Source organism: Pteropus vampyrus, unplaced genomic scaffold (assembly GCF_000151845.1).
Source record: "Pteropus vampyrus isolate Shadow unplaced genomic scaffold, Pvam_2.0 Scaffold61, whole genome shotgun sequence".
Taxonomy (NCBI): domain Eukaryota; kingdom Metazoa; phylum Chordata; class Mammalia; order Chiroptera; family Pteropodidae; genus Pteropus; species Pteropus vampyrus.
The window spans coordinates 54,105-71,529 of record NW_011888842.1 but is presented as its reverse complement, the minus strand read 5'-3'; the positions used below and the strand labels follow the sequence as shown (position 1 = coordinate 71,529).

General features: G+C 36.3%; 1 protein-coding gene and 1 pseudogene across 1 annotated transcript in view; one reads left to right on the top strand and one right to left on the bottom strand.

Moving 5' to 3' along the window:
* The window catches only part of FKBP15 (FK506 binding protein 15), a 51,268-nt gene that overhangs the window by 18,687 nt on the left and 15,156 nt on the right, over positions 1-17,425 (top strand). Inside the window, exons 7-17 of the mRNA XM_023531041.1 lie at positions 1,256-1,408; positions 3,732-3,874; positions 4,344-4,401; positions 9,561-9,668; positions 11,138-11,243; positions 11,701-11,807; positions 13,261-13,375; positions 14,715-14,824; positions 15,125-15,232; positions 15,689-15,783; positions 16,633-16,735. Coding sequence (XP_023386809.1) covers positions 1,256-1,408; positions 3,732-3,874; positions 4,344-4,401; positions 9,561-9,668; positions 11,138-11,243; positions 11,701-11,807; positions 13,261-13,375; positions 14,715-14,824; positions 15,125-15,232; positions 15,689-15,783; positions 16,633-16,735 — 1,206 coding nt within the window. The remainder of the gene's footprint in view (positions 1-1,255; positions 1,409-3,731; positions 3,875-4,343; positions 4,402-9,560; positions 9,669-11,137; positions 11,244-11,700; positions 11,808-13,260; positions 13,376-14,714; positions 14,825-15,124; positions 15,233-15,688; positions 15,784-16,632; positions 16,736-17,425) is intronic.
* On the bottom strand, positions 1,086-1,199 carry LOC111740340 (annotated as a pseudogene).

Sequence of the window (17,425 nt, the reverse complement as noted above, 5' to 3'; positions counted from 1 at the left end):
TTTGGGCATCTACTGGGGTCTTAGAACATATCTCCCACGGATAAGGGTCGGGGGAACCACAATATTAAAGATGGGTACATTTCTCTATTATTTACTCTTTCATCCTGTGACTCTGAGGAAATTTTTAAATCCTCCTTATAGCCTAATAGGGAAAGATATGAAACTGTTTCTTCTAGAAGTATGTCATGTGGGTTGACTCTTATCTGTCAGAGCTGCTTTGAATCAGCACTTCCTAATCCTTGTGGAAAGCAGCTATGACATAGCAGGAGCATTGGGATGGGAGTACAAGGACCCAGGGTCACATTGTGAATTTTTTCTTTAACTGGGCAATTGTGTTATAACATAAAGAGTATTTTACATATGTGGGCTATTATTATGCCAGGACATACTGATGCATTATAAAGTACTCTCTGATCCATGTGGCACAAAGGTTTTCTCCACGGATAAGGGTCGGGGGAACCACAATATTAAAGATGGGTACATTTCTCTATTTCTCTTTGTTTATGACTCCTTCTCCTAGAATTCTTTGGAGACTTTTTCCTGTAGATCATAGCAATTAAGGCATGACCCTTGAAACTAGACAGATCTGGGCTTTACAACTTACTGTCTGCTATTGGGCTAGTTATTTAGCCTCCCTAAGTCTCAGTTTTCTCATCTGTAAAATGGTTATAATACTACTAACCTGATGAGGTTAATTTGGGGATTAAACAACCTATTACAACTAAGGCACTTGCTGGAGCACTTGGAAAACTGTGTTTAATAAATAATAGCTTTTATTTCTCTTTTAATGCCATTCTTCAGTTCCTCCCAGTTTTTCTCATCATCTAAGTGTATCTCCAGATGTGCTGGCTTTTACAAGTGAATTTAGAAGCAGTATTCTAGATATTCTTATAACTAATGAAGGGAGAGGTGGTAGTTGAACTTGCACTCTGTCCAGAGATTTAAATCTGAAAGTGTAGACGAGTATAACCTGATGATCCTGTACTTCATTTTTTATTTTTTAGGCGAGGCAACCCTTGGTTGACCTCACAGTTTGCAAGGACCTTGTCAGCTTACAATCCCTTATTTTATTTTATTTTTTTTTACGCCTACAGCACCTGGTCTTCCTAGGTAGTCTCCCATCCAAGTATTAACCAGGCCCTGCTTAGCTTCCAAGATCAGACAGGATTGGGCTTGTTCAGGGTGGCATGGCCGTAGACTCATTTTTTCTTATGAGGAGGTTTGTATTTGATGAGCTTTTCCCCTTCTCTGATTCCTAAAGGGCTGGGAAGATGGAATGCTAGGCATGAAAAAAGGAGGGAAGCGGTTGCTTATCATCCCTCCAGCCTGTGCTACTGGCTCTGAAGGGGTGATAGGATGGACTCAATCAGCAGACTCAATCCTGGTGTTTGAGGTGGAGATAAGGCGGGTGAGTGAAATTGTGCTGTAATGTGTTTGATGAGTCCTCTTTGCTAGTTAAGTAAAATGAATAAGTATGTTTGAAAACCAGGTTCTGAAGGCTTTTTTTTTTTTAAATAGAAACGGTATAGTTGGAAAGAGCAACAGCTTTGGAATCTAACAACCAAGGGTTATATCCTTCCTGGCTCTGTGTTCGTAGTCTGGGAGAGGTTGTGACTGAGCAAGTCACTTCTCTACACTAATCTTTCTATTTCATCCTTAAAATAGTGATTTCTACACAGTGAGCATACTTTTTGACTTAGTACTTCCATGGCTACAAATTTATCCTGTCAGTATGTTCACATAAGTATCTAAAGATAGCTATATATTAATAGATATATAGTTTCCTCCCTCTGCCACATTGTTATAGTAAAAACCTGGAAACAACAAGTGTCCGTTATTAAGAGACTGGTTAAGTTATGGTTTTTTCATAGAGCAGACTTTTATGTAGCTCTTAGAAGAATACCCCAAATCTCTTGCTAAGTAAAAGAAGGAAATTGCAAAGCAGTATGGATAGTGTGGTCTTTGTGTGTGTGTGTATGTTTGTGTGTGTACATGCACATAAATGTATACCCAAATATACATATATTTACACAGTCATACACAAGTACATATGTGTGTCTGTGTATGCCCATATAGTCATAGAAAATTTCTGGAAGCATTAAAAGGAGTTATTCAAAGTGATTTTCTCTGGAGAATGGAAATGGAATTCAGAGACTTCTACTTTTTTACATTTTACCCTTTTGTACAATTTAAAATTTTTATCATGAATATGTATAATTTCTATAATAAAATTTATAACAAATTGTGGTTAATTAAATTAATTCTACCTCCCTCCTCCCAAGAAAAAAAAGACCCTATTTGCTTTACACTGTGATTGGTAAGTTCAGATATGATATGATCATATTTGTGACCATAGAACACAACACAAATAATAAACACTATGGTCACCTTTATTATGGCTATTATTCTTGCTAGTACAGAGGAAGGATATGCTTTTCATCTCATTGACTCTTTCCTAACTGGGCACCCTTATCTCTGCTGCATCATTTCAGCCCTCTTTCGCTGACATGCTTCCAGCTGCTTTTTCGCAAGTGTTATATTTTCTCAATTTTCCTTTGAGTTTGAAGAAATCATGGCTGGAGATAGATAACAAACCGCTTCATATCTATCAAGACTGGCATTTTTGTAAACATAAGAAAAAAATATTTTTTACCAATAATCAAATGGTTACAAATTGATTGCTTCTTAAATTGACAACGCTGATACAAAATGATTATGCCCAGTGTGGCAAGAGTGTTGAGAAAGATTTATACACTACTTGTAGACTATAAAGTAGTTCACCCTTGCTGGTGTGAAATTTAATGGTATATTATCAGAAGTCATAAAAATGAGCATACCTTTCATCCAACAATTTAACTCCTGGGAAGTTATTTTTTATTTTTTTATTTTTTAAAGATATATACATTTATCTATCTATCTATCTATCTATCTATCTATCTATCTATCTATCTATCTATCTAGATATCTATCTATCTAGATATCTAGATATCTATTTACCTATCTATCTATCTCCTACAGCACTTGGTATTCCTAGGTGGTCTCTCATCCAAGTACTAACCAAGCCCGACCCTGCTTAGCTTCTGAGATCAGACAAGACTGGGCACGTTCATGGCATGGCCGTAGACTCCTGGGAAGTTTTACTTTGGAATTATTTAAGATACGTGCAAAGATATAGATATAAAGCTATTCATAGAAGTATTGTTTGTGATAGGAAAAATTAGAAATAAACTGATTGTTCAACATCTAGGAATTGGTGAAATATATTTTGTAATAGTGTAGATATTTATATCTTCTGTTCCCAAAATCTTTTGGAGGGTTTTTTTTTTTTTGGTAGATAACACAGTTAAGGATATGACCCTTGAAGTTAGACATATTCTTTAGTAGTTAAAAGTGATGTTATAGGTCAATAATTTAGTAACATGGAAATACGTTAATATATCAGTAAGTGAGCAAAGCAAATTACAAAACAGGATGATCCCATTTTTGTAAAAACAACACCCTCCTACATACGCAGATAATATAAATGTGCAATATTACATTCCAAAATTCTTACAGTGTTATTGTTTAGTAGTTGCAGGTGATTTTTTTTTTCCTGCTTATCTGCATTTTCTGATTTGCCTACAGTGAATAGGTACTGACTTGTATAATGAAGATTAAGTAAAATACAAGGAGGATGGAGGGGGAAGAGTGGCTTTTTGGTGGCCTGTTCTACTTGTAGTTTCTTTCCCTAGGTGAAGTTTGCCAGAGATTCTGGCTCTGATGGGCACAGTGTTAATTCCCGGGATTCTGTGGCCCCTTCTCCCATACCTGGTGCTGACAACCTCCCTGCTGATCCTGTTGTGTCACCGCCCACATCAGTGCCTTTCAAATCAGGGTAAGATACTGAGGTTATATCAAGCTCTTTTATTATCCTTAAAAATTTTTCTTTAAGGGGTTCAGAAATAGGGATATAGTTGAAAACTTTTGAATAACTGGAAAAAATGGGATGAAGGAAATGGGGAAAATATTTGCATTGGATTTTTCTGACAAAGGATTAATATTCATAGTCTATAATAGCACTAACTCAGATATTTAAAAATGTCTGCAAAACTCTGGGAGAAAGTTGGGCAAAAGGCATAATCACAAAATATTTTCCCAAGGAAAAATATGTAAATAATAAACATTTGGATGGAAAATTATTCATCTTCACTAGCTTCAGAGATTATGCAACTAAAAAGTTAAAATTCTGTTTTACAGCTAATAAATTAGCAAACATTTTCAAAAACAATTTGTTTATCCAGTATAATTGGACTCATGATAAGGGATTTTGTTTTCATCTCAGGATATGCTCTGCTTGCTTTCAGGGAGCCAGCTCTTCATACCAAATCTAACTCCCTCAGTGAACAGCTTACAATAAATACAGTAAGTTTATGAATCTATCTCCCTCCCCCCAAATTTGATGTAAAGGTTTCAGGTGCCTAGGGTATGGTAGGGTAGAGAAAAAAAATGTTGAGAACTATAGATTTACGTAGAAATCAATGGTTACTTTATTCATTTCCTCCTATTTGGGAGTCAGTATAAATTCTCCTGGGCTTCTACATAGACTGACTTGGGTTCAGATCTTTATTATAATCATGTGGACTTGAGAAAGTTATCCAACTTCTCTGATCCTCAGCTTCTTCATTATTAAAAAGGAAATAATTTTCCTAGCCCCCTTATTAGGGTTCTAATAAGGACTAGAGATATGTTTATAAAACACTAAACTCGGAGCCGACTTATGTAATATATCTTCTACAATGTCTCGAGAGATTTTTATGAGTTGTAAATGAAATACTGGCTATGGAGTTTTTAGTATTATGTCTGGCATATTGTAAAAGCTCCATTAATATTGGCTCTTATTGTAATTACTGCTAATATTACACATCTTCATACTTTCATTCTCTCAGAGGAATTCTGCACTAATTCATCAGCTAGTTGATTTTGAGTAGGTCACTGGGCCTCTGTGTTTCCACTATAAGATGAGAAGACCAGCATACTATTGTAGTAGAATTTGGATTTGAATGTCTTTAGGAGGATGTACTCTGTAGTTTGCTGCTACCCTGTCAGGTCCCTGAAGGCTCTCAGTTTTCTACATGTGGATGAGATGATAGCTAAAGTATTTCATGTTCTAAAGTCCTGTGGCCTTCACCTGTCACATTGGGAAACAAGATAATTGTGTGTAATGAAATTGATAAGTAATTACTCTCCAGCCGTAGTTAACTCATTTATATTCAGCTTAAAGCAGGAATTTTTAAGCAGATAATTGATCTGATATGTGTAAAAAATGATCTTATAAACCCAGAAGGTTAAGCCAGAGAATCAGAAGAAAATTAAAAACAATTATAATCTCAGATCTTTGAACAGCCACAAAAAATTATCCAGTACTGATTCCATTGTATTCTGTAGACATAGCTACTTTTGTCACCTATTTCTAAGCTTCAGTAACTTCTGGTAGACTGCTGGTCTCTAGCCTTTTTTTTTTTTTTTTTTTCCTTTTTTGATAGTTGTTTTTTCTAATTGAGTCAGAATTCACACAACATAAAATTTACCATCTTTTGTTTTTACATTTAAGTTTTTTTTTTGTTTTGAGTAGGTAATTACATTCATATGGTATAGTTATCAAAACAATATAACAAGATATACATTGAGAAGACTCACTCCCACCGCTGTCCCTATCTACCCCATTCCATCTCACCCACCTTGGGTAACTGCTTTTATTAGTTTTTTATACTTTCAGTGTTTCTCTCTGCAGATGCAAGCAAATAGAATGTATATTTTATTTCTCCCCTTCTTTCACAAAAAATAGCATACAATATATATTACCTACCTTGCTTTTTACATGTTACAATATATAACAATATTTTTCCACGATAGCGTATAGAAAGTTTTCTTACTACTATTCTATCTCTAGCTCACAATATTCCATTGCGCAGATATGGTTATATAACTAGTCCTCTTGATGGATCCAACTTTTTTTGGTTATGTGTCTCCATCAATTAGAAATAATTAAGAAAATTTATGTAATTCACAAAATTTACATAATTAAGAGAAATGAGCACACATTCTCAGTCTATGTCTATTTATAACTTATATACATAAAGTACTGTCAACCCCTATAAATTGGCTTAATGTCTTGTTACTGTAGCTTAAACTGATTTAAAAATTCAAGTTATCATCATTTCTTTCTGTACTCAGTAGATCATCTTATGCACCCTCAGAGGTATGTACTCTCTGCTCTGAAAGATTTGCTTTGGACTAGTTAATGGATACAGAGGCTTCCAGCATAGGAGCTAGTGTGTAGTCCATGTGACTACGCTGGTGTGTAGTGGGTAGTCAGTGCAGAGTTAAATGAACCTGAGTTTAGAACAGAGAGCTCCTGTTTCCTGCTCTCTCCAAATATCTTCTGATATCTATCTACTAAATTGCTCCCAGGCTTTTGAGAGGGTACTACCATCTAAAACGCCTCCCTTCCTCAATCTGCACTTTAGTTTTTCATCTGTAAAATGAGAATAATTATGCCTGGTGGGAAACTTGATTGAAATGAAGTAATCCATATGAAACCACTTTGTCCGTTACAAACATTGAGAATTATTTTTACTGCTATTATATATGACCCATGTATGCTTCTAGGCAAGAAAACTTACTCATTTTCTAGAATGGTTTCAAATGGATATTTTAAGGGGTTCAGAAATAGGGATATAGTTGAAAACTTTTGAATAACTGGAAAAAATGGGATGAAGGAAATGGGGAAAATATTTGCATTGGATTTTTCTGACAAAGGATTAATATTCATAGTCTATAAGAGCACTAACTCAGATATTTAAAAATGTCTGCAAAACTCTGGGAGAAAGTTGGGCAAAAGGCATAATCACAAAATATTTTCCCAAGGAAAAATATGTAAATAATAAACATTTGGATGGAAAATTATTCATCTTCACTAGCTTCAGAGATTATGCAACTAAAAAGTTAAAATTCTGTTTTACAGCTAATAAATTAGCAAACATTTTCAAAAACAATTTGTTTATCCAGTATAATTGGACTCATGATAAGGGATTTTGTTTTCATCTCAGGATATGCTCTGCTTGCTTTCAGGGAGCCAGCTCTTCATACCAAATCTAACTCCCTCAGTGAACAGCTTACAATAAATACAGTAAGTTTATGAATCTATCTCCCTCCCCCCAAATTTGATGTAAAGGTTTCAGGTGCCTAGGGTATGGTAGGGTAGAGAAAAAAAATGTTGAGAACTATAGATTTACGTAGAAATCAATGGTTACTTTATTCATTTCCTCCTATTTGGGAGTCAGTATAAATTCTCCTGGGCTTCTACATAGACTGACTTGGGTTCAGATCTTTATTATAATCATGTGGACTTGAGAAAGTTATCCAACTTCTCTGATCCTCAGCTTCTTCATTATTAAAAAGGAAATAATTTTCCTAGCCCCCTTATTAGGGTTCTAATAAGGACTAGAGATATGTTTATAAAACACTAAACTCGGAGCCGACTTATGTAATATATCTTCTACAATGTCTCGAGAGATTTTTATGAGTTGTAAATGAAATACTGGCTATGGAGTTTTTAGTATTATGTCTGGCATATTGTAAAAGCTCCATTAATATTGGCTCTTATTGTAATTACTGCTAATATTACACATCTTCATACTTTCATTCTCTCAGAGGAATTCTGCACTAATTCATCAGCTAGTTGATTTTGAGTAGGTCACTGGGCCTCTGTGTTTCCACTATAAGATGAGAAGACCAGCATACTATTGTAGTAGAATTTGGATTTGAATGTCTTTAGGAGGATGTACTCTGTAGTTTGCTGCTACCCTGTCAGGTCCCTGAAGGCTCTCAGTTTTCTACATGTGGATGAGATGATAGCTAAAGTATTTCATGTTCTAAAGTCCTGTGGCCTTCACCTGTCACATTGGGAAACAAGATAATTGTGTGTAATGAAATTGATAAGTAATTACTCTCCAGCCGTAGTTAACTCATTTATATTCAGCTTAAAGCAGGAATTTTTAAGCAGATAATTGATCTGATATGTGTAAAAAATGATCTTATAAACCCAGAAGGTTAAGCCAGAGAATCAGAAGAAAATTAAAAACAATTATAATCTCAGATCTTTGAACAGCCACAAAAAATTATCCAGTACTGATTCCATTGTATTCTGTAGACATAGCTACTTTTGTCACCTATTTCTAAGCTTCAGTAACTTCTGGTAGACTGCTGGTCTCTAGCCTTTTTTTTTTTTTTTTTTTCCTTTTTTGATAGTTGTTTTTTCTAATTGAGTCAGAATTCACACAACATAAAATTTACCATCTTTTGTTTTTACATTTAAGTTTTTTTTTTGTTTTGAGTAGGTAATTACATTCATATGGTATAGTTATCAAAACAATATAACAAGATATACATTGAGAAGACTCACTCCCACCGCTGTCCCTATCTACCCCATTCCATCTCACCCACCTTGGGTAACTGCTTTTATTAGTTTTTTATACTTTCAGTGTTTCTCTCTGCAGATGCAAGCAAATAGAATGTATATTTTATTTCTCCCCTTCTTTCACAAAAAATAGCATACAATATATATTACCTACCTTGCTTTTTACATGTTACAATATATAACAATATTTTTCCACGATAGCGTATAGAAAGTTTTCTTACTACTATTCTATCTCTAGCTCACAATATTCCATTGCACAGATATGGTTATATAACTAGTCCTCTTGATGGATCCAACTTTTTTTGGTTATGTGTCTCCATCAATTAGAAATAATTAAGAAAATTTATGTAATTCACAAAATTTACATAATTAAGAGAAATGAGCACACATTCTCAGTCTATGTCTATTTATAACTTATATACATAAAGTACTGTCAACCCCTATAAATTGGCTTAATGTCTTGTTACTGTAGCTTAAACTGATTTAAAAATTCAAGTTATCATCATTTCTTTCTGTACTCAGTAGATCATCTTATGCACCCTCAGAGGTATGTACTCTCTGCTCTGAAAGATTTTCTTTGGACTAGTTAATGGATACAGAGGCTTCCAGCATAGGAGCTAGTGTGTAGTCCATGTGACTACGCTGGTGTGTAGTGGGTAGTCAGTGCAGAGTTAAATGAACCTGAGTTTAGAACAGAGAGCTCCTGTTTCCTGCTCTCTCCAAATATCTTCTGATATCTATCTACTAAATTGCTCCCAGGCTTTTGAGAGGGTACTACCATCTAAAACGCCTCCCTTCCTCAATCTGCACTTTAGTTTTTCATCTGTAAAATGAGAATAATTATGCCTGGTGGGAAACTTGATTGAAATGAAGTAATCCATATGAAACCACTTTGTCCGTTACAAATATTGGGAATTATTTTTACTGCTATTATGTATGACCCATGTATGCTTCTAGGCAAGAAAACTTACTCATTTTCTAGAATGGTTTCAAATAGATATGGCAGGGGGACTTATTGGATGTGATACAAAAGCCAAAGACAGAGCTGACTGAAGGTAACACCTTGATTACAGTGATTTTTATGACTTTCCCCTCTTTTTAGAATCCTGATACAGTCAAGGCCAAGTTGATCTCTCGGATGGCTAAAATGGGCCAGCCCATGTTGCCCATCTTTCCGCCACAGCTGGATTCCAACGATTCAGAAATTGAAGTATGTTTCTCTGGCTATTTTAGAAAGAATAGTGTAGACATTGCTATCTTCTGTTCCTTTGGTTGAAATTATTGCTTTTTTTTGCCTCTAACCCTGAATCATTACTTAGAGATCTTATATTCAAAATGATATAGTTTGGTATTGGTACACACGTTTCTCCTATGATTAGCACTTCATCAGAGAACTAGAAGCAATTTCATACATCTACAACGAGAACTGGGCAATTTTAAGTAGGTAATTTAGTCTACTAAAATCCCTATTGTCAGTAAAAATCACTCTTTAGGCAGCATGACGCCCAACCCATAAAAGATGCTGAACTTATATTTGTTGATTAAATGTTTAGGACCTCATGGTAAATGTTAATCTTCCCACTTATGTTACTGATGACTAAAAATCACCCTATCATGTCTTTTGGCATTGTATGTGGTATGATTTTTTTGAAGTTTAAGAATTTTATTGCTATCAAATCAGTTTTTTCCTTTTGTTTTTTGCTTTTTACTTTATGCTTAGAAAGCTTTCCTTCTTTCAGATATAAACATCATATGTTCTTTGTTGTTGTTGTTGTTGTTGTTGTTGTTGTTGTTGTTTACAACAGAAAAGAAAAGCTTTATTAGAAGGGAAAGTACGCTTCCAGACGTGGAAGCAGGCCTGAGCAAGAGAAGCGTGGCTCAAAAGGCCCACATGTGTTTTTAAGACATTTAGGTTAATTTAGAGCTGTAGTGATATAAAACTGGGATGCTTTTCTAGAAATGCATAATTTCTGAGAATATCAGAGATGAAGAAGTTTCAAAGTAAAAGAATGTTAAAGAGATTTCAACCCTTGATCTGTAGCATAGCAGATCACAGTTATTGTATGTTGCACCTCAGGTTTTTCTCTTCCTGTAAATAAGGAAGATGTTTGTAAGAAAACTTTGTTTAGAGTTACAGTAGGGACCAACATTGCCTTGATTTTTATGAAAAGAAAAAATGAGGGAAAAACACTCTAAAACTATATTATCCCAAAACATCATGGTAACAAATCCTACTCTATTTGATTGTCACTGAGTACCTTGAGGTTTATGGAAATTATTTGGCATAAATGAAGAGGCTGTATTATTCTCAGGGTTTTCTTGCAAGAGGCCCCTCTTCTGTGGGAACAGACTAGGACAGTCTTAAGGTATCTGCTGGTTTGGTAAGTGATACATTCTAGAGAGCAATCACTTTAGCTGCTTCAGAGAGTAAAACATCAACAACTTAGATGTTTGAGAAAATTATATTTAATTATTTGATATGATTTACAGGGAGAAGGGATCTTACTTTATTACATAATAGAGTACTTTCTCCCCACAATCCCACACCCTAAACTTCCTGCTTGCCTTTCCTTCCTCTTTGCCTAGAAACCCTGTGTTGTAAGCAAGTTTAGGGTGAATAGTCAGCCTTAGTCTTTAAGGACCCATACATAGTAACCAAAATGTTTGTGCCTTTTTCAGGAAGTGAGTGCTCTGCGAGGAGGAGCCGGACAACCCATGGTGACTCCATCCATCCAGCCCTCTCTTCAGCCAGCTCCTCCAGTGCTACCACAGACGGCTTCACAAAGTAAGGAAGCTTTTAGGCTCTGTGGCCTTGAATTGCATCAGCACCAAAGTTATCATCACTATCCCTTAAGTTATTAGGCTATATCATTTTAGTACAAAGAACTGGACTAGAGTGTAAAACTTTCCAGTTTATTCCTGGTTAGGGTATTTTTTTGCTGTGTCCTCTGGTGTTTTACATTGTCAGTTTTGGAAATCTTCACCCAGCTAATGAGATATCTCCCTCTGTGTAATTCTGCATTTCCTGATAGCTGATAGAATATCGGTCTGAGTCATAGGCACCCAAGAATACCCACTTTCCTTCCATTGACCCATTATTGAGACTTCAGTAGAGTTGGTTTTAGGAGAAAATGGTGAGGAGAGTGGTCAGGTCTGAAACCTGACAGTATGTAAGGTGCTAGTCCACACTTGTACCAAGAAGCAAGGGAAAATAACGCTGAAAATTTCTTGCTTTATCTTAGCACTTCAACCGTCTGTTTCTGGGCTCCAAGCACCCTCTTCTGCCTTAATGCAAGTTGCATCTCTTTTTCCTCACTCAACTGAATCTGGAAATACCCAGTCTTTTCAGGTAACAATGTTTTAAAACCATATCAGTTATAAGCTATAATTTATTATGATTCTAGTCAGTCTCTTCTTCCTGCATAATTCATACAGTAGCAGCCTCAATCAGAGATGATAATTTTTCCCCTTCCTGAACCACCACTTTTTCATCTCTAAACAGGCAGAGGATTACCTACCTTATAAAGGTTAAAATGCAAGAACAAGCAAAGCACCTGTTACAAGGTCTGGCACATAATCCAGGCCCAATCCATGTTTGTCTCCTTTCCTTTTCACACACATCTGGTTGAGGGGTATATATTTACATCTTCTATGTTCTTTTCTATCAAATAGCTGATAGGCTAAGATTCTGCACTATACTTAAAGGTTGAAAGTGGAGGCTGCATAGAAAATATAGCTGTCTTGTGCCTTGTACCCAGGTGTCTAGTTATCCTCCAAAAGTGATCCCTTAAAGTATATTTTTCCAGTTTTTACAGAAGGCAGTGGAAGCAGCTTGTCTGCCTTTGCTAACTGTTTGCTAGGATAGTGGACTCTTTCTTCTGTCCCAGTACATTTGATGGGACATACTCCCAATGATAGCAGGGCCTCACTTCCTTTGGTGATTCTTAATGGAGAGGCGGGAGTAATGATGGGTGGACTCTTGTCTCATTAGGACAGAGTATATCAGAATTCAAAAAAGTTCTACTTGCTCTTTTTCTACTCCCTGATGGAGAATTACTATCCTGTAGACTAAGATTTTTTTTTTTTTTTTTTTAATATAACGAGTGGGTACCTGTCCCTGGAAATGAGCTGGATTTCCTAAATTCAAGGGAGAATAACTGGCATCATTAAAATGATAGCTGCTGTTTATTGAGCATTTACTATCTGTCAGGTACTTAACTTACCAGCTGTTTGAAACTTTACCTGTATATCACTTCATTTAGTCCACATAACAACCCTAAGAAGTGGTATCATTTTCATTTCACAGTTGAGGTGACTGAAGCTCAGAGGAAAATGAGAGCTCTTGGTTGCACAGATAAGCATTTGAATCTGGTGGGCACGAGGCATCCTTTGGAAACTGGTGGATTTGGTTTGGCTTCACAGGGAACACTTCTCCTTTTACCTCAATGGAACCTAAGCAGAGTTTTCTTAGTTTTAACATTTCTTAGACCATTGATAGGCCCAATGGCTGGGGAAGAATTCCTACTTAATTAAATCATATCACCAGAGGACTGGAGAGTGACCTGAGACACTCTTCCCTCACTTTCTGGGTAGGACTTTAATGACCATGTACCACTGGGTTACATAGCTAACCCTCCTGCTGCAATTCTTGCCCGAATCCAAATCCTGATCTCATCCATCTCGAGCTTCAATAGGTATAAGTCTCTTCCTAGCTTATTCACTTTATTCCATCAAAGACAAATTAAGCTAAAAAGAGAGACATGACTCTTTTATAAACCAACTGTAACTTGGCATTTTCTCAGCCCTATGCAGGTGTGCCCACCTATGCTTACCCCCAGGCATCAAGTATCACCTCCCAGCTGCAGCCCGTTCAGCCCTTGTACCCAGCATCGGTCTCTCATTCTCCCTATTTTCAAGGTAAGGGGTGATCCCCTAAGATTCTCGTCTTCTGCTCTTGCTGTGCTCTCCTTCCTCCCATCCCCTTTTCATGATTAGTCCATTTTTTTTCCTTTTTTAAACAGCTTTGTTGAAGTATCATTTACACACCATCCAATTCACTCATTTTAACTTTATAATTCAGTGTTTTTTTAAGTAAGTTTATAGAGTTGTGCAACTGTCACAATTCAGTTTTAGAACATTTCCATAATCCCCCAAAAACCCTCATTATACTTTTTGGGTTTTGTTTCTTGCATTTTTTTCCCTCCATCCCTTTTTAATTCCTCTGTCAGAGCGGTTCTGTATAGTTTATAGAAAATAGTAAAACATTGGAGGAAATTGGGAGAAAGCATGATGACTATGGATATTCAGTATCTCAAATGAAAGCTACTTTGTTAAAATTTTTAATTATGAAAATAATATACTTTTATTAAAAAGTCAAACAGCACAAAAGAGTGTAAAGTAAAAAGTACTGTCCCTCCATTATTAAAACTGTTATTAACAGTTTCCTGGATAACTTTAATCTTATATGCATATATAAGTATGATTGTCTCATATAAAAAACAAAACAAAATGTAAGTAGCTTGAATGGTGTCCTGCCTTTTTTCTGCAGCTTGCCTTTTGCATAGTAATCACCTTTGGTATTAGGACAGTGGTAGGAAGAAACAAATATATCCTCCAACATAATTCATGGTCCTGAAGTGGTAAGGGTTTCCTGGATACAATGTTTGTTGGGAATCCCTGTCCCTTCTCCATCTAGGAAACCATCAAATCTGTTTAGCCTTCCCTGATTCTACCATCCCTCCCTCCTCTCTTCCCATAGACATAATTATGTCACCAAAGAGTTAATCTTGCTTTTCTCTGCTCCTTTTGTACCTTATACATGGCCCATTTTATGCACTTAAAACACTCTGTTGTAATAATCTATTTACATGTGAGTCCTTCCCCACCAGACTGTGATCTTGCCAAGGGCAGGAACCATGTTTTATTCATTGCTGTATCCCTGGCATGCAGTTAGATGAATGAATCTGAGCTGCTAGCTGCTGTGGTAGACCCAAGTGGGCATAATTGTGCCCTTGGACCAGACTGTATCCCTCAATGCACTTTGCAGGGGCCTAGCTTAGTTATTGTTAGCTTTGAAGCCCTTCTGCCTCTGTCTGCTCTACATCTTCTCCTGACAGTGTGAATCATCTACAGCATCCACTTGTATTTGGAAATGTTAATTTCTTTTTTTCTTCTGCTGAAAGAGCTGTTGGCTTTTCCTCATACAGTATCATCTGCCCCAGTTTCATAAGTTTCCTTTTGGCTTATTTCTGTTTAGGATCAGGTGACATGGCTTCATTTCTCCTGACTGAAGCCCGACAACATAACACTGAAATTCGAATGGCAGTCAGCAAAGTGGCTGATAAAATGGATCATCTCATGACTAAGGTGACCAAGTCGGTGGGAGTTATATTGAAAGTGAGGTATAAACCGGGGATACAAATGGAGAACAACTAAGGCTGTAGGTAAACTATTCCTTGATTTCCTGTATTCATTCATAACAGTAGTTATTTCCCTAGAAGGATAGTTATTATTTTGGGATCCAGTTAGTAGAAGAAAACACTAGCTTACGTTAGAGATGATTTCCGAAACCCATTAAGCCCCTCAAAAAAGTGGCCCTATCTTGGGTACATTATATTTCTTCATTTAAAAATTTCTCACAAAGTCTTTCTGACACCACTTTTGTAGGTTGAAGAGTTACAGAAAGATAGGGCTGGCAAGTCCCTGCTCATTCCTAGAATGTCAGTTTCAATGGAAACAAGCACGACCATGAACGACATCCAGAGAATTATTCAGGTGAGAGCGACTGGGAACAGAACACTCACCCAGCCTGGAGGTCTCGCTCCTGGTGTCTCCCAAGATGTACTACCCTTTAAAACCTCCACTTTGGAAGTTAAGAGCTTGTGATAAATGCTACATGAAGTTGGGAAAATCTGGAAAATCCATATGGCTTAATTTGGTCCATTTGACTTATCACCATATAGTCAGGAGGAAACATTTCTTTTTTGACCATGTTTCAGAATTTCACTTTATTTTATAGCCATTTATATGTTCATTCTATTGGCCATAGTGATTTGTATCCATCAGGTATAAATTGATTTGTTGTTTTTAGTGTTATTTCTATCTGGACATAAATTCTAGTTTTTTGTCTCAAAATATGTAGTAGTGTCACTGTCAGTTCAAGTTGATTCTCTTTTATCTAGCTCTTTTCCCTTAAAAGCTTAAGTTATACGTCGTATATTTTGAATTTAGGAAAATGAAAGATTAAAGCAAGAGATCCTTGAAAAGAGCAGTCGGATAGAAGAACAGAATGACAAGATTAGTGAACTAATTGAACGAAATCAGAGGTAATGACAGCTACGGGACACGGGCTTGGTTGGACAAAAAGGTTTAATTTGTAAATGCTCAAGTTAAATAAACATGTTCGTTTAGAGCAGTTTATCTGTATTTCTGCTATTTCTATTTCCTGCCTGTCTTGTGAATTATTGCTTGTTTTCTGGGAGACATTTCAGTAGAAAGAGTTCAGTAGGCTGGGATGTAAAGCTGCTGTGTTTTGAATCCTGGTTCTGCTCCCCATTTGTTACCTGGCTTTGGGCATTTTAGTTATTCCTGCCAGCCATAGTTTCCTTATCTATAAAAGTGATATTAATACTTAGAAAACTGATATCAACTCTGCTCTCTTTTGTGTAGGCTGACTGTTTAATCAACCAGAACTTCACTGATTTCCATATTAAACCCAAGCATTTTGTAATTTTTCTAGATCCCCTGAAGATTTAGGCAAGGTGGGGGTGGGTCAAGGGTACATGTCACAGCATATAGCATTTTATTTTTAAAAAACCATTCTCCTGTATTCCTCTTCTTCAGTGTCTCATCTCTCACATGGAGTAGCTTTTTTTTTCTTACTTCCTTGCAGCTTCTTTATTCCAGTCTCTTTCCCCTCTCATTCTCCCCCACCATACTCCCTTCCCTTTCAAATTCCTCTCCTCTTCATTATGCAAATTTGAAGCAATTCATGTCTGGTCCCAGGTTCCTGTCTCCAAATTTGATTGCTGCAGATCTAAGAGAAACAAACTGCTTTCAGATTGTTTTTCAAGAAGGTATAGAGCAATGTTGTGAAGACTGAATGTGCATCGGATTGCACCTGGTATACATTTGGTGCTCGATAAATGTTTTCTTTTTTCCTGTTTATTTCATAGGTACATTGAGCAGAGTAATCTGCTGATGGAGAAGAGGAATGACTCACTTCAAACAGCCACAGAAAACACATGGGCAAAAGTATTGCATGCTGAGCAAGAGAAGGTAGAGTAACTGGGGTGAGAAAAGCCCAAGTTAGGATATGTAGAGCTAAAGAGTGTTCAGCAGAAATTTTTCATCCTTGGGAAGAAAACTAAAAGTCTTCCAGTAGATTTTAATATATCCATTATTGAGATTTCTGTTTTATAATTTGCCTTGTAATAATTTGACTCAGAAACAATTACTGATCTTAGTAATTTAAGGTAAGAATGACACCACTTATTAGAAACTAAATTTATTCTGTTGACAAAATCAATAGAAAATTCCTATTATGCCATGTAACATGTTTTTAGTGAAATATAAGATTGTTCAGTTTGCTCCTTCATCTGTGTCTGCCAGAGCGTTTTGAAGCATTGCCCTTGAACCTCAGTCAGTTCAGAATTAGGAATTTCGACCTTTTCTTGGAGTAGCTATATGGAAGACTCTAGTGGGTCTTGGCTTGGGATTGACTGATTCTCAAGCCCATCCTCCTTTCCTTGCTCCAGTGGTACTTTACCTGGAGTGGATTCCTTCTTGTTTGGGCTCCCACTTCTCAGCTGGGAGCTCTTAACTCTTTCTTCTGCTATTTTCTCAGAGGTTTGAGAAATAGTTTATATTTTATATTTGAATTTTTCTTAAAAACTTGAAAATTTGGATAGAATGCATTTTATAACCTGTGGAGTTTACTCACTTTCTCAAATTTTGATAACAATGAGG